At 38.4% G+C, this 25,805-nt stretch overlaps 1 protein-coding gene across 1 annotated transcript in view; it reads right to left on the minus strand.

The window, feature by feature from the left end:
* Positions 1-25,805, minus strand: part of LOC113047541 (NACHT, LRR and PYD domains-containing protein 12-like) — a 68,487-nt gene that overhangs the window by 13,213 nt on the left and 29,469 nt on the right. The window contains 6 exon segments of the mRNA XM_026208908.1: positions 7,906-8,064; positions 8,942-9,115; positions 11,275-11,445; positions 11,592-11,741; positions 21,694-21,867; positions 22,192-22,365. Coding sequence (XP_026064693.1) covers positions 7,906-8,064; positions 8,942-9,115; positions 11,275-11,445; positions 11,592-11,741; positions 21,694-21,867; positions 22,192-22,365 — 1,002 coding nt within the window.

A 25,805-nucleotide genomic window follows, 5' to 3' on the forward strand; every position in this document is an offset into this window, starting at 1 on the left:
ACTTTTTTTAATGAGCCTTTAACTGCCTACCTAATAAGTGCTCAAGCAAAGTAAGCTAATAATTATGAATGTATGAAGAAAAAACACTAAGGAGGCGGCATTAATATTTTAATAATGTATTAATTTACTATTTGCTTTTGGCTTAAGATATGAAGTTGGCGACTGTTATGTGTATCTGTGTGATTAATTATTTCTGAGTCCGTAGGTGGCGTTGTGGAAAGATTTCTTATGTGAGAATTATGTGACATCATCGGGGTTTTATGTTGAGCTTAGGTTTAACGTATACAGTTGTGTTTTGATATTTGGTATATTTCTTACTGTTCAGTTGCGGGTGGTGTATGTATTTATTTATTAGTTCACGTTTGCTTATTTAATAAGAACTGAGCTAGGGAAGCAGATGTCCAGAAGACTCACCTGTTTTTATTTTTCGGTAGTCAGGTAAGAACTTTACCCCGAGAACAGGTGTAGTTAGGGAACTGTTTTCTTAGTTTCCCTACCCGTGAACTGTTTGTTTTCTTTCTTATAAATATTATTTGTGAATGTTTGATTTTGAATTCTGTTAATTAAATAGAGACGTCTTGGAACTCACATCAGGGGTTGTGATTCTTTGTTATATGTTCGGCCTGTGTCCTTAGAATTTACGAGCCTGGAAATGGTAATGGGCCGTAACATCTGTTCACACTTGAATTTGTTACTTTGTAACTTTGTTAAATCACAGACTTTGATGGGCATTTTTGGGTTGTGTAGTGCTTTATTGTTTTTCTCTTTAACCTGAGACGTTTATAAATCATGTTTGAATTAACAAATTTTATTGCGAATCCGACGCAAGCTGAGTTGTTCCAAATTAATAGGGTTGATCTTATGTAATATAAGATTGCTGCACATTATAAGGTTGGTTTTCATAATACACAGTCCAAACGGGAACTTCAGGTGTTGCTTGTGGATTCGTTGCATAAACAGGGTGTTTTTGGTGTGGAAAAGCTGGTTGATTATCCTGAAGCGGATGAGGTTAGTTTAGATCTTGCTTTGCAAGTCAAGAAGTTGGAGTTGCAAGCTAAAGAGCACGATAGAGAGTTGTTGAAAGAAAGAGAAGAATGGGAGCGTGAGAAAGAGAGACGAAGAGAGCGTGAGAGACATGAACTTGAGTTGAAACGGCTTGAGATGGAACAAGCTTGCCGCCTCAAGGTAATCGAGCTGAAAGCTCGTGAAAGGGGTGCCGCGGATGTTTTGGATTTCGATGTGGGTCGCAATATTCGTATGGTTCCTCTTTTTCGAGAAAAAGACGTAGACAAGTTTTTTGCTCTCTTTTGAACGGGTTGCCATCAATCTTAAGTGGCCGAAAACATTTTGTCCCATGTTGTTGCAGTGTGTTCTTGTGGGGAAAGCCCAGGAAGCTTATTCTTCTTTGTCCGTGGAGGAGCTGCTGTTCTTCGAATTTATGAATTGGTTCCTGAGGCTTATCGCCAAAAGTTTCGTTATCATCGAAAAACTGATGAGACCTACATTGAATTCGTTCGTGAGAAAGAGTCAATGTTTGATCGTTGGTGTGCTTCTATGAAAGTAAAAATGTATGAAGAGCTACGTGAACTGATTTTCTTAGAAGAATTTAAAAACTGTTTACCAGAATGCGTTGAAACGTATCTAAATGAGCAGAAAGTTCTCAAATGTTCTGCCACTGCTGCTCTAGCGGATGAATATGTGCTTACACATAAGACTGTGTTTGGTACTGTACAAAATCCTGGTAGCAAAAGTCGACGGGTAAAGCACATCTTGGATCGCGCTCCACGTGAGGATAGAGTGGTGGAGAATACTATCAAATCCGTGTCCTCACCCGTTTGTTTCTATTGCAAGAAACATGGACACATTATTGCTGAGTGCAAAGCACTCAAAAAGAAAGATAGTGTCCCTAAACCGGTAGGTTTATTGATGTCCTCGCCACATTTAGAAGGACTGGAGTCATTAGCTTTACAGGCTGACATGTGTGAAAACAGGGGTATGTCCCGTTCATAATGGACGGATTTGTGTCTTTGGTTGGTAATGCAAATTCACCAGTCAGGGTACTTTGTGACACAGGAGCGGCCCAGAGTTTTATTCTAGAAGGAATATTACCGTTGTCAAATGAGAGCTCTATTGGTTCAAGTGTCTTGGTACAGGGATTTGAGATGGGCGAGCAGCTTATTGTTGAACAGAGGAAAGATGAGAAAATGTCATCCCTCTTTGAAGCTGTTGTTCCTGTTGAGCAACTCGAGTGTGTATCGCAAGGATACTTTGTTGAAGATGGTGTGCTGATGAGGAAGTGGAGACCATCAAATGCTGCTGCTGCTGACGAATGGCAGATGGAGACAAATGTCTTTGGCCCGGCCCCACCAATGCACACTGAACTCTCTCTGTTAAACAGGTAGTAGTTCCTTCCTCATATCGTCCTGAAATCTTGAGACTTGCGCATGACGGTCCGTTCGCCGGTCATTTAGGAGTAAACAAAACATATGATCGTGTGATCCGACATTTTTTCTGGCCTGGCTTAAAAAAAGATGTAGCAAGTTATTGCCGAAGTTGTCATGTGTGTCAAAAGATTGGGAAACCGAATCAAAATATTCCACCTGCTCCGTTATATCCAATTCCAGCCATTGGTGAACCATTTGAGCATGTGATGGTTGACTGTGTAGGTCCCTTGCCTCGAACGAAGTCTGGTAATCAGTACTTATTGATAATAATGTGTACATCTACGCGTTTTCCGGAGGCAATTCCTTTGCGGAAAGTTACTGCACCGGTGATCGTAAAATCACTTGTCAAGTTTTTCTCATTGTTTGGTCTCCCGCGTACTATTCAATCCGACCAAGGTACGAATTTCATGTCGCGTGCGTTTAAACAGGCTCTAGATCAGCTACACATCAAACACTGCACATCAAGTTGTTACCATCCAGAAAGCCAAGGGGCACTCGAACGGTTCCACCAGACTTTAAAATCAATGCTTCGTGCGTTTTGTCTAGAGTTCCAGAAAGACTGGGATGAAGGAGTGCCTATGGTAATGTTTGCAGTGAGGGAGGCAGTATAGGAATCGTTAGGTTTTAGTCCGGCCGAGTTAGTGTTTGGTCATACTGTTCGTGGCCCACTAAAGCTGATCAAAGATCATTGGACTAATGATCTGACAACAAACAATGTTCTTTATTATGTTTCAGAGTTCCGTTTGAAACTGCACCGTGCATGTGAGTTAGCCAAAGAAAATGTAAAGATGTCACAACACCAAATGAAAACATGTTTCGATCGTGGTAATAACTTCGTAGTTTTTCTCCTGGTGATAAAGTGCTAGTGCTGTTGCCAGTATCTGGATCTGCTCTGCACGTTATCATGGTCCTTACCAGGTGAAGGAGAAGGTGAGTGAGCTTGATTATGTGATAATGACCTCCGATAGAAAGAAAAAAACTCGTCTGTGTCATATTAACATGCTTAAACCGTACTTTGAGAGACAGCAAGATCTGTCTAGAGCGAAGTCGGCTGTGTTAATAGTTTCACCTACAGATTCTCCGGTGGTCAAAGAGCAGGCGCTGTCCAGTGCTGATCTACCTGTTGATGGGGTGCTGTCCAGTGCTGAACCTTTGCCCTGTTTATTGTTCTCTGATACCTCTGATAGTGCTGCCGTCCTGACCACGCTGGAGGATGATGTTGATTTTCCTTCTACAGAGTTGGTGGCGGGAAGGTTGAGAAATTCAGAGATAATTCAAAATCTTGACTCGTTTCTTTCTCATTTGACTGTTATCGAACGCTCTGACGTGATTAATGTAATTCAGATATATGGTAATCTGTTCTCTGACGTTCCTTCACATACTTCGCTGGTAGAGCATGATATTGATGTTGGCGATTCAAGGATTATAAAACAGCATGCATATAGGGTGAATCCTGAGAAGAGAGCTCAGTTGAAAAAAGAAGTTACTTTCATGCTCGAAAATAACATCGCTGAGCCAAGTTTTAGCCCTTGGAGTTCACCCTGTTTGCTGGTTAAAAAGTCAGATGGCTTGTTTCGTTTTTGTACCGACTTTTGACGTGTTAATTCTGTAACTAAACCAGATAGCTACCCACTGCCTCATATGGAGGATTGTGTAGATCGTGTTGGAAATGCTGCTTTCGTCACCAAAATTGATCTTTTGAAAGGTTACTGGCAGGTGCCTCTGTTGGATCGCGCAAAAGAAATCTCTGCGTTTGTAACACCGGAACTCACATCAGGGGTTGTGATTCTTTGTTATATGTTCGGCCTGTGTCCTTAGAATTCACGAGCCTGGAAATGGTAATGGGCCATAACAGCGACACTGAGACGACTCGTCATCTCCACAGTAGTGATGTGCCTGTATGTTTTATACAGTTATATAATATGAATATTTGTTTTCCATTTGAACTGGTTCATTTGAAAGTAGACATTTCACTCTCTATATGTTTTTCATATCTGTAAAGCAAATATACACTGAGTTTTGTGCTCAAGTTCACAGAGATCATGTGAACAATTCAGAAAGGGCACCCTGCTTGTTATTGTGAGTGCAAACAAATAAATGTAGAAGAAAATGTTCTTCTAGTCGACTAATGGTTGGTCGACTATTTCGCCTGTTTCACACCGCAAGCCTGAGCAGTGCGTCACTGCAGCAGCATCAATGCAGCTGCAGATGTGCTAGAGTACTCACACTGGAAGCATTTGCACAGCGTCCCAGCAGTGGCTCCATAGCAACATATTTCTTTACAAAGACAACTATAAAGTTGTCTTGAGGGGTTGGTCAGTTATAAACTTGTCATGAAGTCTTAAAAATTTGTTAAAATGGGGATTCACATGGCATTTAAACTAAACTGGATGACGAGTAATTTCTTACTGCTAAATTCTGAAAAAAAAACAGAGGTGTTAATTATAGGGCCTAAAAACTCTGCATGTAATAACCTGGAACACTGTCTAAGACTTGATGGCTGCTCTGTCAATTCTCCATCATCAGATAGGAACCTAGGTGTGCTATTTGAAAGCAATCTTTCCTTAGAAAGCCACATTTCTAGCATTTGTAAAACTGCATTTTTCCATCTAAAAAAATAAATCTAAATTACGGCCTATGCTCTCAATGTCAATGTTAATCCATGCATTTATGACCTCAAGGTTATATTATTGTAATGCTTTATTGGGTGGTTGTTCTGCACGCTTGGTAAACAAACTACAGCTAGTCCAAAATGCAGCAGCAAGAGTTATTACTAGAACCAGGAAGTATGACCATATTAGCCCGGTCCTGTTAACACTACACTGGCTCACTATCAAATGTCATATAGATTTTAAAATATTGCCTATTACTTATAAAGCCCTGAATGGTTTAGCACCTCGGTATTTGAATGAGCTCCTTTTATATTATAATCCTATACATCCGCTACGTTCTCAAAGCTCAGGCAATTTGATAATACCTAGAATATCAAAATCAACTGCGGGCGGCAGATCCTTTTCCTATTTGGCGCCTAAACTCTGGAATAACCTACCTTACATTGTTCGGGAGGCAGATACACTCTTGCAGTTTAAATCTAGATTAAAGACCCATCTCTTTAACCTGGCTTACACATAACACACTAATATCCAAATCAGTTAAAGGATTTTTAGGCTGCTTTAATTAGGTAAACTGGAACCGGGAACACTTCCCATAACACTCGATGTAGTTGCTACATCATTAGAAGAATGGCATTTATGCTAATATTAGTCTGTTTCTCTCTTATTCCAAGGTCACAGTAGCCACCAGATCGAGTCTGGATCCAGATCAGAGGGTCACTGCAGTCACCCAGATCCAGTACGTATCCAGACCAGATGGTGGATCAGCACCTAGAAAGGACCTCTACTGCCCTGAAAGACAGCGGAGACCAGGACAACTAGAGCCCCAGATACAGATCCCCTGTAAAGACCTTGTCTCAGATGACCACCAGGACAAGACCACAGGAAACAGATGATTCTTCTGAACAATCTGACTTTGCTGCTGTCACCGACGGAGTTTCGGTTCCTTGCCACTGTCACCTCTGGCTTGCTTAGTTGGGGTCACTTCATCTACAGCGATATCGTTGACTTGATTGCAAATAAATGCACAGACACTATTTAAACTGAACTGAAATGAAATCACTGAATTCAATGATGAACTGCCTTTAACTGTCATGTTGCATTATTGACACACTGTTTTCCTAATGAATGTTGTTCAGTTGCTTTGACGCAATGTATTTTGTTTAAAGCGCTATATAAATAAAGGTGACTTGACTTGACTAAATGGTAAACAACAAAAACAGTTCCTGTTGTTTCAGTCAGACTCAAATATAGAACTTGCTGTTTATACAGTTTTTTTTATAATACATACTTTTACGCAGGCACTAACTCAGATATGCACTATAAAACAAGTTATAGCTTGTGTAATTTATGTAAATTACTTGTGATTAAGCTCTGTTTTTGTAAGTGATTGGGAGAAATGTGAACGAATCGTTGGATTATAACTAATTGTGAGGCTAAGTAAAAATGTCAAAATGTTTTAAGTTCTTGTTTATGTAGAACTGAATAAAGTAGGCTAAGCGTTTCTAGCCAATCGCAATCTATAGCTTAATATTTTTCTTAGAACCTGTAAATATGATTTATAGATTTTTTTTTGTGTCGGTGTTCGTCTTGTGTCCTTATTTGTCATTGTGCCTTGTTGTCCATTTTTGTAACTGAAGACCTGGAGCAATATAATATCCATTCTATTTTAGAAGTGAGAATATTATGTTTAAGTCATTATTTGTTCATAGAAATTTATTAAAAAAAGAAAAGGTGTGTTTCTAACCAAAGTGAACACGCTGAACATTCATAATATTTTTATTAGTCTGAATATTGAACATGTCAGTATGCTTCATGTGCACTTATTGTGTCTATAGCTCCGTTTCTCTAACTGTGGAACTAAAAATAAATAAAGGCTTAAGTATGTCACGTCAGTCGTAAATGAAGATGTGTGCAATGTTTACAGAATATAATATTTACAGAAGCTGTCAATAATGAATGAATAATGAATTTATCATGTTTATAGCCTACTTCATTGTAACGTAAGATCCTGAGCAAGATGAACTGTTGATCTGAGTTTGATGAAATGTTTTATGTTACAATGCTCATGCAATTTAAAAGCCTCTATACATATTTTATTATTATTATTCCCGTTAAAACACACTAGGCATTGTTGTTCTGTGCATTTTTAGCACGTTTTATGGGAAATCATATTTATTTAGTTCATCAAAGGTGTGCTGTCACTTTAATTGAGCATGAACGTTGCAGCAAAAATAGACCTGATGCCAAAACCATCACTGCAGCACTGCTCACGCTATGCTCCTGCTCAACGCTCATGCTCTGCTGCCAGTGTGAATGCACTCAGGGCCTTTATTCTTCACGCTTTACATGTTACCCTTGGGAGATATACGGTGTTAACGTTCACTGTTATACTGATGATACTCATCTCTATATTTATTGATGGCCTGGCGAAACATACCAATCTGAAAAACTAACGGAATGCAAAAAAAAACTGGATGACGAGTAATTTCTTACTGCTAAATTTTGAAAAAACATAGGAGTTAATTATAGGACCTAAAAACTGCATGTAATATCCTAGAACACAGTCTAAGACTTGATGGCTGCTCTGTCAATTCTTCGTCATCAGTTAGGAACCTAGGTTTGCTATTTAATTGCAATCTTTCCTTAGAAAAACACGTTTCTTTCTTCTCCACGAGTCTGGTGACTTGACTTGACTCATTGATTAACATGGACGCCGAAAAAATATATGCGCTGCTCACACGCTGCTCATGCTTGCAGTGTGAAACCGGTGTTAGGAGGCATCCCTAAATAATTAAAGATTGTCTCACAATCACAGAAGAGAGGATGATTGTTACTGCTCAACTTACTTGAGTTTGTCCAGATGTTTGAGTGTTTCAGAGAGTTTAACTCCTGAATCTCCTGGGTGATTGTAGCTTAGATCCAGCTCTCTCAGGTGTGAGGGGTTTGAACTCAGAGCTGATGCCAGAGCAGCACAACCATCTGCTGTCACCATACAGCCAGATAATCTACAACAAAAGTCCAATTGTTAAAATAATGTAAAGATTTACAATACAATAGTCAACAGAGCTCTTCAACTGGTGACCAAAGTGGCAAGTCTGTGAGCAACAGTCAGTTATAAAACTATCTAAATTATTTTAATGAAATCATGAAGCTGTCTGATTTCATGAGATTCTCTGTGCAAAACTCACCAATGAGTTCAAAAGATCTTAGTGGTCATCAGTTACTGCCACCCAACTATATCCAGACCAGAAAGTGTATCTTGTTATGCTCATAGGCCAGCGTTTTACTCAAAAAGTGTGAGACACATAATTTAACCTGTTTGGTTCTTCATGCAGTTGGTCAGTAAACTTTCTGTGTGATCATTACTGAACATTTGCTGAAATACCTGTGAACTCCTCTACTCCAGTAAGCAAATTAATTGAAGCTATCAGATTAAGCTTTTTTTTTTTTTTTTTTTTTTTTTTTAAGAAAAGTTTATTATAACCCAGTTTTTAGTTAAACACTGTAAAGCTCATATTGGTGTTATTTCCTGTTGGGGTTATCTCTTTATTTTCTCTTCTTTTTTTGCAACCTAAAAGCTGTTATTGATATAAATTGAATCAACATTGATCTGACTCGACAGGAATAACTACGTTGACATTAAAAAGCTATCCATTTTTATCCTTTACTATTTATTGCACATATATCTTAACATATATATTTGTGTAAAATAGATAGAAACAGTTATTTACTTTTTTTTATTAAAGATGAAAATGATAAACTATTAATATTTTATTCCACAGCTGCCTTTGCTCATGTTTACCAAGTGTGCCAATATTTGTGGAGGGCACTGTATATACTTAGTAATGCTCTACACAGTGAGTTAAAAAAGCACTTAAATACCTCAGTATGTTGAGTTGACAGTTTGGACTCCTCAGTCCAGCACACAGCAGCTTTATTCCTGTATCCTGAAGATCATTGCGACTCAGGTCTAGCTCTCTCAGTGGGGAGTTTGATGACTGTAGAGCTGAAGCCACAAATTCACAGTGCTGACCAGTGAGATTACAGCTGACCAATCTAAACAAGGTAATGAAACACAACCCATTACATAGGAACTGATTAAATGTAGTGTGTTAATTGTAAAACACTTTATTAGGAGCACTCTATTAAAATATTAAGAAGGGCATCCAAGTACTCTCAAAACAGTATGAATTCCTCATGCCATTAATTCCACAAACACAAATAATCCAAACACATTGCTATAAAATTCTGATCCATGGTGACATGACAACATTATTCAGATTTGTCAGATGTATGTTCATGCTGTGTATCTCTTCTGCAACATGCCAAAGGCGTTCTACTGAATTCCAATCTGGGCAGTGCCAGTGAAGAACAGGGAAGTCATGCTGGCTATTAACTACCAAATAAAATAACTATATATCCATAGATGGATTTTGTATAAATGTTAAGTTTAAATATAAAAATTTTATGAAGAAATATAAAACTAATTGCAAAAATTAAATAAACAACTTTTTAAAATATGAAACTACAACCGCCGGTAGGTGGCAGCAAGTGTCTTAATGAGTGAGTTTAATCAACCAATTAATTTAAAAAGCTGATTAATTCAACTTTGCAAACTACTGTACTTGTAGCCTGATTTAATAATTTGCTGGTCTGTGTATGTCACAGTGTCTGGTCTGTGTATCCCTGGGTGTCCACTAGTGGTCTTACTTCCCCATATAGTCATCCCACTGCAGGTACTACATTTCCCACAAGCCTTTGTCTGCACTCAGCTGTTCTATTTTCATCGTTTTCACCTGTCCATATATACCCTGTTGTTTCTATCATTTTCATGGAGTCCTTGGCTTATGTCACCCTGCTTTTTTGTGTTCCCTGGTGTCTGTTGTGTTCCTTGTTTTGGACTGCTTTTCTGATTTTGACCTTTTGCCTGACTGGATTTATGATTTTTGGATTCCCCTGTTAAAACACTGCTACTGGATCTCCCTGTTTTTTTGTGTGTGTTTCATGACAGAGTAACCCTTTGGAACAAAAGATAGTTTTTCAGAGTTCTGTTGTTTGTTCTATTTACTTTCTGATGGAGTTAAACAGAATTTTGTGTCTGAAAGTTACTCTGTAAGTTGATGTTTATTGTACATTTGAGATCAGGCAGATATTCGTGAGAGAAAAAAAAGATAGTTTTTTTGTTTGATAGGCTAAGTCCTACATCATAGCCATAGCTATGTTATAAAAACAGATACTCATTATTCTTTTTATTTTTTTTTTAAATCATTTTGATGACATTTCTTCCCCACTATGTGTAATGGCAGTAAGATGAGAGAGGGCTCTCAAAACTATTTAGATGATCACATAATTTAGTGTAACATTGATATAGTAATATAGAATCAGAGGATGTATCATTATCTTTCAAAATGTGGGGCTAAATGCTTAATAGAGCTGTTTGAAGTGGCAATTTGATAACAAACCAATTGGTGCAGACATGATTCAATACGTGTTTTCTTCTATGTGAAATAATCATAAATACCATTTTTTGCTGTTTGATTGTGGCCGTGAAGGTTGCAGTTGTATGCTGTAGCCCCGGCTGCCCATTAGGATCTTGCTTGTGCAGTGGAAATGCAGATAATAATTTCTGAATTCTGACTGGCATATAACATACGAATCAAAAAAACATAAACTGACAAAGCTGCAGCCCACTCAAAGCCCAATGGTTATAGACCATTAACTTCGATTAACTAAATATGAAGTATTCTGAAATGGTGTTCTGCTCTCCACAATTGCTGTGTGGTTATCTGAGTTACTGTAGCCTTTCTGTCAGCTCAAACCAGTCTGACTATTCTCCATTGGCCTATCCAATCAACAAAGCAAATGAATCCACAGATCTCCCACTCACTGGATAGTTATAATTTCTTAGTAAAAGTGATTTTTTAGTAAAAGACTGTTGTGTGAAAAAGTCTCAGTAAATCAGTAGTTTAAATAAATACTTAAACAAGCCTGCCTGACACCAACAATCATGCCAATGTCAAAATCAGAGGTGATTTTCCAATTCAAACATTATACTATTTAAACATTAACTGACCAACACCAGCAATATTTTATGCACTGTACTTCTGCCACATGCCTGGATGAGTACACAATGGCATGAATATGTAGGTGCACAGGTGTTCCTAATACGTGACACATTATTATTAAAATATTAATGAATCAATGTGAAAGCAAACCTCAGTATGCAGAGTTGACAGTTTGCACTCTTTAGTCCAATCAGCAGCTTTATTCCTGAATCCTGCAGGTCATTGTTACTCAGGTCCAGCTCTCTCAATGGGGAGTTTGATGACTGTAGAGCTGAAGCCACAATTTCACAGTGCTGATCAGAGAGATAACAACCTGTCAGACTGAAAAAAATTGACTTTAGTTAAAAGGGTTGCAGGTATCACATTAGATTGCATGATCTCACAACAGATCACAAAGGTGCTTCAATTAAAAAATATAAATATCAGAAAGGATTATTTTTTTTTACCATACATTCAGATCAACTTACTTGAGTTTTTCCAAATGGTTGATTAGCTTCACTCCTGATTCTCCTGGGTGATTGTGGCTCAGATCCAGCTCTTTTAGGTGTGAGGGGTTTGACCTCAGAGCTGATGACAGAGCAGCACAACCATCTGCTGTCACCATACAGCCAGATAATCTACAAAAACAGTAAGTGTTCATTTTTTAAAGAGATATATGGTAAAATAACAATCAATACTTTTCAACTGGTGATATATAGGTAAAATCAGTGACATTCATCATTTAACCCTTTGAAGTCGATTAATGCTTAAACGCGTTATGAGGGATTTTCAGCTGAAAACCTTAAAAGAACAATATCCGTTTTTCACATCTCTCTTCATTATCTTCTAATGCGACCACACTCCCGTATATATACTTGTACTAGTTTTCACATAATATGTAAACATTTTACTAGTTAGAATTTTTCCAAACTATAATTCCTGACTAAATGTATAATCAAGTGAAACATTATGAAGTTTCAATAACAATATACACTACCAATCGGAAGCTTGATGTAAATAATATAAATGTAACAAATAAATGTAACTGTAACAAATGACAAACACTAAACAAACAATGCTGTCCTTTCAATTTAACCCCTCCCCCCCAAAAAAATGAAAAAAATATTCTTAGCTCTTTTCAACATTAATAATAATAATAATATTAATAATAACAATAAATGTTTTTTGTGTAGACAATCAGATTTCTGAAGGATTGTGTGACTGAGTAATGATGCAAAAAAAATCAGCTTTGAAAGTCAGCTTTGATTGTTCCTAATAAACTGTTTAACTGCACTCGCAAGTGAATATTAAATTTTGTTGTGGGATAATTAAATATATTCTAAATAAACTACAAACATAAAATTATATACATTCATTTTGTCCTTACATTCTTCCCTCTCAGTCACACAGCTGACTGAAAGGCTCATTATGCAGCTCATTATGCAGGTCTTCTCAGGTGTAAATCACAATGATATTCATGATAGTTGATGCCTACTCGCATATTACTTTTTCAAGCAAAAAAGTGCCTCAGAAAATGTAAATCAATATATTGTTTTCTGTGAGTGAGTAAACGATGAAGTCCCAGGAACTAATGTTCCTTATGTGTTTCATGGCCTTATTTAAGTGATTTTACATTTTTAGTTTTTCACTATCCATGCATAACATTTTTTTTTCTCAAAAACACAATCATTAGAAGATAATGAAGGGAAACGTGAAAAACGGACATCGTGTTGTTTTCATATGGATTACTTCATAACAGAATATTTGTTATTAGCAGTCAGGCTTTCTATAGATATATCTCTCATGTCTTTTCGTTGAGTATTCACTGAGTTACAGTTCATTTTAATGACGTATTTGTAAATGAAGGACAACTCAGACAAAGGCTGCAGCTGCAGCTTTGTTGTTATTATGTCTGTATACAAAAAGGTAGACCCTTTACAGATTCGATTGATGCATTGCTCTTATCTGTACGATCAAAACTGAAAGTGTAATTTAAGTTATTTTCGGGGTTGTCAGGAGAAAATGCCTCATAATGTGTATAAGTGTTAATCGACTCCAGAGGGTTAAAATATTAATTTGAAGCTTCTTTCTTTTCAGATTCTTACATCTTTATCAAAATAAGCTGTATATTAGCCCATTGGGAGAAAACCGGTAGATCTACGTGAAATAAGACATTTAAGCTCTTCATATAGTCAAAATGGCATAATCAATAACACCCAGCGAATATTCAACTGTAAGATTGGTTGGTGAATCAGGCTCCTCAAATCAAAGCATCAATTCGTTGACTATTTGGGGTAACCCCTAATGTATTAGTAGTAGTAGCATTGTTGTTACATTGAGTCTTTTGACTGCTAAATTGTAATATATTTCTGACAGTTTCTTCACTTGCAGGGGCTCAAATTAAATGGTAAAATACTAGTGAAATGACTCTCAGAGCAGCTGGAGATGATATCTGTGTGTTCATATCATTAGGGCTGTACGATTAAGCAAAATTAGATCCAAAGGTGATAAATCACAATTAGGTAGAAGCTGCGATTGTCATTTGTATCTTTCAGTGAAGCTGTAATCTGTGACCTGTAGTAAATCTCAATTTGAAGGCCAGAGTTCACTATCGTGCTAAAACTCCTAATACATACCGCAGAAGAAACTGGAAAACCCAGCTGAATGAACAGAAGATTTAACTGCTTTTATTGATTCAATGTGACTAATAAACAAACAAATATGACAATATATGGTGTATCCGAGTTCATCTTCGTGAAAATTTTCATTATAGTATAATAATTGTCATTATAATAAAGTAATAATGCAATGCTAATCAACACAGCCTTTATCACTGCTTACAATACTATGAAATATAATGCATGCCATATTCTGTAAGCCACATCATCTCACAGAAGGATTTATTTCAAACACTCGGAAGGGAATACCCTATTGAGAAAGGAGGCCATCGAGGTTTTACCTCCTCAGGAGAGGGAATCCGGATTTTACTGCTGGTATTTTATAGTTCCAAAGAAGGATTGAGGGTTGTGGCTGATCATAGGTCTGAATCAGTTAAACTGCTCAGTCACGCGGCTAAAGTTCAAGATGCTCATAATCAAGCATGTTGTATCTCGAATCAGGTTCGAGGACTGGTTTGTCATGATAGATCTCAAAGACGCATACTTCCATGTCTCCATCCTTCCCCAACACAGGAAGTTTCTGAGGTTTGCTATCAAGGCGAAGCATACCAATATCGAGTACTTCCGTTCGGTCTTGCACTCTCACCCTGGCATGTCTACGAAGTGTGTGGATGCTACTCTGGTTCCACTGCGACTGCAGGGCATCTGCATATTAAACTGCATCCCAAATTATTATGCAAGCGATATATCAATAGCATTTTGGTACAATAAAGAGTCAGGTTTTTGTCTGTGTGGTTTTTCACATATTTTTAGATAACTGGTATCAGTCTCAGACAGATTTGTTCAATAGTTTGCCAGGTCTTCTTAGGTAAATGGAAACCCTACTTAAATAGTTTGTTTCACATTATTAAGAAAGTTACAGTTCTCATGAAATATGGTGAGGAAGAAAGATCTTTCTAAAGATGAAAAGTATGAAAAAATGCAATGTCTTGCAAAAGGCATCAAAACAAACAATATTTCATGAAAAGCTAATAGAAATGATTGAACGGTCAAAAGATTTGTGAGTGTCAGAAGCAATCGAAAGGTCTTCTTTCCATTTGATTGTTGGTAAAGTTATGGTTTTATTTGAATTAGCTATAATTTTGTATATTTTGGAAAGTCATTTTTTCGGGGAGGATATATTAATTAAATCTGCCAATGCGGTAGGAAGGTGAGTGTTGATAGTTCTGTTGTTGATTTTGGATAATACAGCTGAATTGAGTTGCAGATAATTCAAGAATTGATTGCTCCCGATACCGTACTCCTGGACTAAGTAAGAAAATGAAACAAGGTTGTTAGACTGAAAAATGTGCTTTAAATGTGAGATGCCCTTTTGTGCCCATTTATGAAAATGTAGTGTTTTTTTGTTGCTTGTGAAATCAGGGTTATTCCAGAGTGGGGTGAGTTCAGATGGGGCCTGATTGGAGTTGGTGATGTGATGATATTTCCACCAGGCTGTCAGAGCAGAGGCTATTGTCAATGATTTGAAACATGGGTGGTGTTTAATGGACTGACTAAGAAATGGGATGTCTGATATGTGCAAATTTTCGCAGAGTGATTGTTCTATGTCTAGCCATGTAGCCATGTCTGACTGAGTGGGGTGAGTCCATTTATATATGTATTGAAGTTGGTTTGCTAGTGAGTAATGGTAAAAATGCGGTGCTTCTAGTCCTCCAAAGGATTTGGGTTTTTGTAAAGTGCTTAATTTTATCCGGGGTGGTTTATTTTTCCAGTAGAATTGGGTATTGATGGAGTCTAAAGATTTGAACCAACTGAGAGAAGGTTGGGTTGGGATCATTGAGAAAAAATAGTTTATTTTTGGAAGTACTGTCATTTTGATTATAGCTATTCTGCCCTGGATGGAGAGTGGTAAGTTGTGCCAGCGGTGAAGGTCGTCTTCTAATGTTTTCAGTAGAGGAGTGAAGTTGAGTCCAGTCAGCTCTGACAGCCTGGAGGAAACCTTAACACCTAAATAAGTGATGTGGCCTGTGCATAGAGGAATGGGTGATACCTGGGCTACAACGTCCCATTTAGTTTGATGTAGCGGAAGAATTGAAGATTTATTCCAATTTATTGCATAATCTGATATTGTAGAATATAGATAAATGGTTTTAGTTATTTCTTGCAGAGATGATTGAGGATTTAGCAAAAAGAGTAAAATGTCATCAGCTTATAAACTAATCTTGTGTTGTGTTTGGGGTGTGTGGATTCCTCTGATGAGTGGGTTCTGACGGATGGGCTGCTGCTAAGGGTTCAATGAAGATGGTGAATAAAGAAGGAGAGGGTGGGCATCCTTGCCTAGTCCCCCTGTGCAGTGTGAAGCTTTGTGATGTTAGTCCATTGGTTGTGACTATGGCAGAAGGTGATGTGTATAGAATTTTAATCCAATTAATAAACGACTCACCAAAGCCAAATTTTTGTAATGTGGTGAATAAAAAGTTCCAATTGACTCTGTCAAAAGCTTTTTTTGCATCTAAAGTAACTATAATGGTATTTTCCTGTTGTAGTGATGAATAATGGATTAAATCGTATAATCTGCGTGTGTTGTTGGATGCCTGCCTACCTTTAATAAAACCAGTCTGATCCGGGTGGATTATGAGCGGGATAATTTTTTCAATTCTATTTGCAAGAACTTTACTGATTATTTTAATGTCTACATTGATGAGAGATATAGGATGGTAGTTTGATGGAAGGGTTGGGTCTTTATTAGGTTTAAGAATAAGAGAAATAGTGCCTGTGTTCATGTTCACTGGTAGTCTTGAATTTTCTTTTATTTCCGTTATTGCTCTGATAAATAATGGAGATAAAATGGACCAGAAATGTTTATAGAACTCAGCAGTGAAGCCATCAGGTCCTGGTGCTTTATTGTTAGGCATTTGACTCAGTGCGATATGGAGTTCTTTTTCTATGATTGGATTATCCAGTGCGCTGATTTGTTCGGTGTTTTGGGAGTTGAATATTATTGAAAAATAAATCAATATCATCTTGTCTTGTGTTATTATCCGATGAGTAAAGTTTGGCATAGAAGTTTCAAAATATTGTATTTATTTCTTATGGAGAGTTGGTAGGCTTCCCTGCTGAGTCCTTAATAGTTGCAATTGTTACTTTTTCTCAGTTTTGTTTTGATCTGATTGGCCAAATATTTACTAGATTTGTTGCTATGATGGTAGGTTTCTTGACTAAGTCTATGAATTAGAAATTGAGTTTTTTTTATTTATGATTTAGTTTAGTAGGAATTTTTGTTTTCTTAATTCATTATATACTTCTGTTTGGTTATTTGCATGTAATATTTCAAGTTCTTTTATTTTATTTTCTAGTCTGATTTCTTCTTGTTTTTCTATTTTCTTTTTATGGACAGAGAATGAAATGATTTTACCTCGTAATACTGCTTTGCTTGTTTCCCAAAGTAATGAAGCTGATAACTTTGGTGAGTCGTTTATTTCTAGGAAGGATGTCCACTCTCTTTTAAGATAACTATCGAACTCTTGGTCTTTAAGGGGGGGGGGGGGGTGAAATGTTATTTCATGCATACTGAGTTTTTTTTACACTGGATTCCCATGCTAAACATGGACAAAGTTTCAAAAATTAAGTTGTACGTTTGAAGGAGTATTTCTGTTCCAAAAATACTCCTTCCGGTTTGTCACAAGTTTCGTAAAGTTTTTTTCGAGTATGGCTCTGTGTGACGTTAGATGGGGCGGAATTTCCTTATATGGGTCCTAAGAGCACTTCTGCCGGAAGAGCGCGCGCTCCCGTATAGCAGAGCACTGAGAGCACAACAGGCATTCACTGATCAGAGCGAGAGCGTCGCGAAATATCACAAAAGGAGTGTATTTTTGGTTGCCAGGGCAAGACAACCCTGCACAGATTACCAAAAAAACAGCATTAAGGGACCAGTGGATGGAGTTTTTTTCTACAGAGCATCAACGGAGTTGTGCAAGTGTTTGTTCCCTGCATTTCGAAGATGCTTGTTTTACAAACAAGGCCCAGTTTGATGACGGATTTGCGTATCGTTTATTTCTTAAGGATGATGCAATCCCAAGGAAAAAGGGTCACGATCGTGTGTTGGAACCGCAGGCGGTGAGTAAAACTGCTTCAAATATCTCTGCCTCCTTGTTAGTGCGTCCCCTCCCATGCCAGAGACCCGGGTTCGAGCCCCGCTCGGAGCGAGTCGTTGCTGCTGCTGCTTTCGTTCAGTTTCAGCCTCTTAATCTGATTTTGGATCATAAATAAACGGCTGAATCTGACTGTAAGCCATGGTTTGTTTTGGATGATGGGTTTTCCCTCAGGGTAATGTCACAGCTTCCACATGCTCTCAACACAAAAGCCTATTCGCGCTCGTGATTCTTTAGCTCTGCCCACACGCCACGCCTCCAGCCGGTCGTGTTTTTCCGGGAAAAATCGGTACAGACTATCTTTCTCTTATGAATATAATAAAACTAAAGACTTTTTGGATTTATGAAGGATGCAGTACTACTCTATATGTACTCAAGATTAACAGGATATTGAGTGAAAACGAGCATTTCACAGGTTTTGAGAAGTAGAGTAGGCTTGTTGTTTGTTGTTTCTCAAATTCTATTAGAGATAAAATTGCAACCATTCAGCCATCAGCTACAGTATCACATCAGACAGTGCACTATAGACCCCCTGAGGAACAGTTCCACTCATTCTCTACCATAGGAGAGGAAGAATTGTATAAACTTGTTAAATCATCTAAACCAACAACATGTATGTTAGACCCTATACCATCTAAGCTCCTAAAATAGGTGCTTCCAGAAGTCATAGATCCTCTTCTGACTATTATTAATTCCTCATTGTCATTAGGATATGTCCCCAAAACCTTCACACTGGCTGTTATTAAGCCTCTCATCAAAAAACCACAACTTGACCCCAAAGAACTAGTTAATTATAGACCAATCTCGAATCTCCCTTTTTTGTCCAAGATACTAGAAAAGGTGGTATCCTCACAATTATATTCCTTCTTAGAGATAAATGGTATATGTGAGGATTTCCAGTCAGGATTTAGACCGTATCATAGCACTGAGACTGCTGTCCTTAGAGTTACAAATGATCTGCTCTTATCATCTGATCGTGGGTGTATCTCTCTATTAGTTTTATTGGAACTTAGTGCTGCGTTTGATACAATTGACCACAACATTCATTTGCATAGACTTGAACACTTTGTTGGCATCAGTGGAAGTGCATTAGCATGGTTTAAATCGTACTTATATGATCGCCATCAGTTCGTAGCAGTGAATGAAGATGTATCCTATCGATCACAAGTGCAGTATGGAGTACCTCAAGGGTCAGTACTAGGGCCGCTACTCTTCAAGCTTTATATGTTACCCTTGGGAGATATCATCAGGAAACATGGTGTTAGCTTTCACTGTTATGCTGATGATACTCAGCTCTATATTTCTTCGCGGCCTGGTGAAACACACCAATTTGAAAAACTAATGGAATGCATAGTCAATATAAAAAACTGGATGACGAGTAATTTCTTACTGCTAAATTCTGAAAAAACAGAGGTGTTAATTATAGGACCTAAAAACTCCACTTGCAATAACCTAGAACACTGTCTAAGACTTGAAGGTTGCTCTGTCAATTCTTAGAACCTAGGTGTGCTATTTGATCGAAATCTTTCCTTAGAAAGCCATGTTTCTAGCGTTTGTAAAACTGCATTTTTCCATCTCAAAAATATATCTAAATTACGGCCTATGCTCTAAATGTCAAATGCAGAAATGTTAATACATGCATTTATGACCTCAAGGTTAGATTTATTGTAATGCTTTATTGGGTGGTTGTTCTGCACGCTTAGTAAACAAACTACAGCTAGTCCAAAATGCAGCAGCAAGAGTTCTTACTAGAACCAGGAAGTATGACCATATCAGCCCGGTCCTGTCAACACTGCACTGGCTCCCTATCAAGCATCGTATAGATTTTAAAATATTGCTTATTATTTATAAAGCCCTGAATGGTTTAGCACCTCAGTATTTGAATAAGCTCCTTGGTCCCACTTTATATTAGGTGGCCTTAACTACTATGTACTTACATAAAAAATAAGTACAATGTACTTATTGTGTTCATATTGTATAGTAAAACACTTTTGCTGCTATTGAGGTGGCATAGGGGTAAGGTTAGGGAGAGGGTTGGAGGTATGGGTAAGTTTAAGGGTGGGTTAAGGTGTAAAGTATGGGTCAACAGTGTAATTATAAATGTAATTACAGAAATTAAATACAGATGTAATTACATGTCGTTTTTTTTTTAATTTAAGTACAATGTAAAAACATGTACACAATAAGTACATTGTACTAAATTATTAATTAAAATGTAAGTACATAGTTGTTAAGGCCAATTAATATAAAGTGGGTCCAGCTCCTTTTACATTATAATCCTCTACGTCCGCTACATTCTCAAAACTCAGGCAATTTGATAATTCCTAGAATATCAAAAATCAACTGCGGGCGGCAGATCCTTTTCCTATTTGGCGCCTAAACTCTGGAATAACCTACCTAACATTGTTCGGGAAGCAGACACACTCTTGCAGTTTAAATCTAGATTAAAGACCCATCTCTTTAACCTGGCATACACATACTAATATGCTTTTAATATCCAAATCCGTTAAAGGATTTTTAGGCTGCATTAATTAGGTAAACCGGAACCGGAGACACTTCCCATAACACCCTATGTACTCGCTACATAATTCAAAGAATGGCATCTACGCTAATATTTGTCTGTTTCTCTCTTGTTCCTAGGTCACCGTGGCCACCAGATCCAGTCTGTGTCCAGATCAGAGGGACACTGCAGTCACCCGGATCCAGTACGTATCCAGACCAGATGGTGGATCAGCACCTAGAAAGGACCTCTACATCCCTGAAAGACAGCGGAGACCAGGACAACTAGAGCCCCAGATACAGATCCCCTGTAAAGACCTTGTCTCAGAGGAGCACCAGGACAAGACCACAGGAAACGGATGATTCTTCTGCACAATCTGACTTTGCTGCAGCCTGGAATTGAACTACTGGTTTCATCTGGTCAGAGGAGAACTGGCCCCCAAACTGAGCCTGGTTTCTCCCAATGTTTTTTTCTCCATTCTGTCACTGATGGAGTTTCGGTTCCTTGCCGCTGTCGCCTCCGGCTTGCTTAGTTGGAGACACTTCATCTACAGCGATATCGTTGACTTGATTGCAAATAAATGCACACACACTATTTAACGGAACAGAGATGACATAAATGAATTCAATGATGAACTGCCTTTAACTATCATTTTGCATTATTGACACTGTTTTCCTAATGAATGTTGTTCAGTTGCTTTGACGCAATGTATTTTGTTCACAGACATGGTTTTATATTTACACAGCGCGTTACACAAATGTGTAAAAAGACAGTATAAGTCATTATAATCAGTAATTATGTCCCCACTGGGTGCAAAAAATGCCTTGTTTGTAATGGGGTTTATTGGTTTTGTCTATTCAACTAGATCTTCTTAGTGATCCAGTGGAACCATTTCACCAAATCTATCTGAACCATTGGAAACGGTTAGCACCTCAGTATTCAGTAATCCACAAATTACTCAAGTTATTTGGTTTTAACTGTGCCTTACACTCCCTCTGATGCGAAATAAACCAATATCCCAAGTTATTCAGTTACTCCTAACAGTACATTGACTAGACTACTAAAAGAGAACCGATGATGGGATGTGCACAAGCAGAGCAGCTGGACTGAATCTTGTGCTGCTGGCCTGGGAGACAGCATAGTATGTTAAGGGTCATAACATTACTGTCACATGCTTGAGGCATCTGGCCAATCACAATGTGATTTCAGAACGATGAGCTTTGTTCAAATCGAAACATTTCAGAAACAATAATGTACATTATATGGAAAATAATCATATGACCCCTTTAATGGCACATTGTAACAGTTGTGAAAGCCAAACCTCAGCACGCTGAGAGGACAGATTGGAGTCCTCAGTCCAGCAGAGAGTAGTTTCACTCCTGAATCCTGCAGGTGATTGTTACTCAGGTCCAGCTCTCTCAGTGGGGAGTTTGATGACTGTAGAGCTGAAGCCACAATTTCACAGTGCCGATCAATGAGATTACAGGCAGTTAATCTGAAAAAAGGAACAACCTTGTTTAGAACGCATGCTGATGTGCTGGTGTTTCCTGCAGGACTTCCTTGATAAAAGAATTTCACAATAAAATTATGTGCACTGCAACAATGGATGGTTTATTTTTAATGACCTCCAGGATTGTGAATTATATGTTTGTCTGGAGCATTTTGTCTAAACCTTAACTTTAGGTGATACCGGTAAAGTGGGAAAAAATGTCTTGTATGCTTGTAAAAGTGTTATATTTATTTTTTCTTCATAAACATTCTAGACATTGAACTGTACTCTAACGTCAACATATTGGACAAATTAAAGTGAAAACCAAACCTCAGTATTTTGAGTTGACAGTTTGGACTCTTCAGTCCATCGGAGAGGAGTTTTACTGCTGAATCCTGCAGGTGGTTTCTACTCAGGTCCAGCTCTCTCAGCGGGGAGTTTGATGATTGTAGAGTATAAGCCACAATTTCACAGTGTTGATCAGCGAGCTTACAGGCTGTTAATCTGAAAAGAGGGGAAACACTTGCTTGTATGATGGTGTTTCCATCAGATTGTTTTCATGATAAATAAAACTTTACCATCAATCTGTTCTTGACCATTCCCTGACTGGTCTTGTCTTATCATGAAAGTCCGGCCAATAAAATAGGTTTGACACATATTTCATGAACATCATCTGTATGATGCTTCACTACTTTTGTTTCTTCTTGTTTATACAAACAGTCTTCTAAGCCAAGTGTCATTATAAATATTTTCAAATTCATGTTTTCCTAACAGAATTAAATACATAAACCAGATATACTGACTTGGCTATTTTCCTCCTGTGGGAACAGTTTTAAATGAAGAGTTTAGATGTGAAAGCCTCTAAGTAAGGCTGAACTGTAAATAGTATCTGCTTCAATATTGTGATGTGCACATCTGCGATAGTCACATCACAGGATGTGTGATTTTTGTTATACTATTTGTTATACTTATACTGATTGTTTTTGAGACAGCTCGATGTCTACTCTGGACATGATGCGGCTGTTACAAATCCTTTGAACTTTGTGACAGCATCAGTGATTATAATGGGTTCTATTGTATGTTGTCACATTGTGCCGCACCACGCCGCTCAAGTCCATTGTATAAATGGTGAGAGCCACTCTAATACACGTGAACACTGGGTTCACAAAAATGGTTCACTACATGAAGCTTTTAACACAATGTGCATTAGCAACATCTGGTGGTCAGACTTGGTTTCTCCACCAAAACATCGCAGAGCAGAGGATGGTTTAGAAAAGTTTTTAATCTGTGTCAACTCTTGTCATGTGTAGTCTGGTCAACAGATTCACATATTGATCAATAATTAAAAATATAAAAGTTAACTGTGTTAAAATATTTTAATTTCATTATTATTATTATTATCATAACTAATGAATTAATGTTTTAAACTGACAGCCCTAGGTTCTATAGAAATACTAATACTTCTGAATAGGTTGAGGATGGGATTTAGTGCATTTGAAGTGAAAGCAGAGTTCTGCATGGGTCCATTTTTGTAGGCCTGCCCGCACCCGCAAAGTTCAGCACCAGTTCTGACCCGTCACCCATGATAATTTCAAAATTAAATCCGTAACTGCCCAGACCGTTAATATTTGGCCTGTTACCCGATCTGTGCCCATGAAAAACCACACATGCTAAAATTAAAGTGCTTTACTTTTTATCTCGCACCTTTCTCAACATCACAACAGGGTCATGAATGGGCTAATGAAAAAAAGAGTGCGCTTTGTTTTGCGCGATTCAAGTAGCCTATCATCGTCACCTAAATAGGCTATGGAACGTCTTGGTTACGTATGTAACCCTCGTTCCCTGAAGGGTTACGTATGGGATCTCGTCCGAGATTTAGAGACAGCAGGCGAGATTTAGGCGAGTTCATTCTCCACACGAGGAAGACGAATCCTGAAACACTGCCTTGTTAAAACTTTCAAATACCGTGCGATTCCGCAGCAACCCCCGGAAGACCTGAACCACGAACAAAGAGAACACGCTCACGCCAGGCTCCAGCACACGCACGCTATTTTCAAAAGACCACGCTCACACACGCTGGGCCATGCAAGTATCGTTTTGTATGGCGATTTGCTTAAATGCTGCTTAAACTTTGTCTATGATTTGAGTTGTTGTTGGCGTCCAAGGGTTACTGTACTTGTGAGTTTGCATAACTGAGCTCATTCGCAGTCCACGCTCTCTCTCTCTCACCTCCCTCCTCTCTCATTCATTCTCTCTCTCTCTCACTCTCTCCCTCATTTGGATTCCGTTATGTCTTGTACAAAGTTTACTGTCTGTAATGTCGTATGGTATTTACTCTGTGTGATTTGTAGTTTGATGTATTATTAGTTCAATTATTAAAAACCCATATATTCATGACTGCCTCCGAACCGCTCACATTACGAGTCATAGAAAGTGTCTGATCTTAGCTACAAGCTTTACTTTTAGAAACTAAATTTATCATAATGATAGGATAATGTTTTCATGGCCAGAGAATATTTTTCCTTGAATTATAAGAAGTGATAACTTTATTGAAAATTGATAAGTTAATCTTACGGCCGTTTGCTGGACAAACCACTGTTTGATTTGCAGTAATTTACAGTAAGAGATATCACTATAATTGATATGAAGAATGGAATATTGACATATTAATGAGTGAATTACAGTGCCCTGTAATGAGTTATTTATATATATGAAATTGAGCTATTTTTCATCTTCAATAAAATTTAGTGTAACTGTCATATGAGATATATATTAATCATATTCCTGATTAATTATTCAAATTCCCTATATATCATTTGAGTTAATTATTATGTACAACCCAGTGTGGCTACACCACTCAAGCCCGATGCTCTCCGCTGCCCGGGAAAGCACGGCCGTCAGCACGGGATCGGACTCGGACAACGCTGGCACTCCTGAGGGAGGCAACGCAGCCGAACCCTCATCTCCCGAGGACTCAAGCCCGCCTTGTGATGCGGCGATCGACATACTGTCCTCTACGCGAGCCCCGAATGAGATGTCAGGAGACTGAGAGGGTCCAGCAAGCTCATCCGGGAACTCAACCGGCTGCGGCGTATGTGAGGGGGGTGTGGCCTGAGGAGGTTCGCTCGTCGGGGAAGCCCACACAGTAACCCTCAGATCACCCTCGCCAGCAGCCAAAGTAGACTTCTTATGAGAAGAAGAGCTAGAACGAGGTGTGGCAGAGGGGACTCTATACCTTTTAAGGTAATCGAGTCTCGATCTCAACGCCGAGATGGTCATGTCCCCGCAATGAGAACATGAGCCATCCACGAACGCAGTCTCAGCGTGCTGGAAGCCCATACACATGACACAGCGATCGTGACCGTCACGAGGAGCGATATATCGGCCTGTATCTCTTTTGTGAGAAAAATTGCTCTTTTAGGGGTGTTGAAGCGCTCAGGGAACGCGGGAGCTGTCGCAGGAAACCCAGACAAACCGCTGAATCGCGCCGTCACACCAACACCAGCTCTTGCTTGTAAACACTCCGGTGATTGCAGCAAGCGATGTGCTCGGCTCCGGAGCGAAAGCTTGAATGCGAGTTGCTCGCGTTGCTCCTTATATACCCGCTCAGCGGGGCGGAGCTTGCGATGCAAATTCCGCAGACTAAGGTACTTTGTGTACCATTGGCTCATTTTGTACCACTCGAAGGTAATTGGGCTCTCGGGCGAGATCCCATTCGTAACGTTGAACGTGACTGACTGAAAGGGAACCTGACAACTATATGCAAATAGACCTATTTATGACAAAATACTAAAAATAAAACATACCACCTGAGCCTGTCACTCACAAACAATACCCTATAGGCATATGCCTATGCATTTGCTTCCCTTAAAGTTACTGTGCAGGAAAAGGATATCGTCCACAATCCCAGGTTCAAATTGCATTCTCCATTCTTGAAGCCTCGA

Source organism: Carassius auratus, chromosome 28 (assembly GCF_003368295.1).
Source record: "Carassius auratus strain Wakin chromosome 28, ASM336829v1, whole genome shotgun sequence".
NCBI lineage: Eukaryota > Metazoa > Chordata > Actinopteri > Cypriniformes > Cyprinidae > Carassius > Carassius auratus.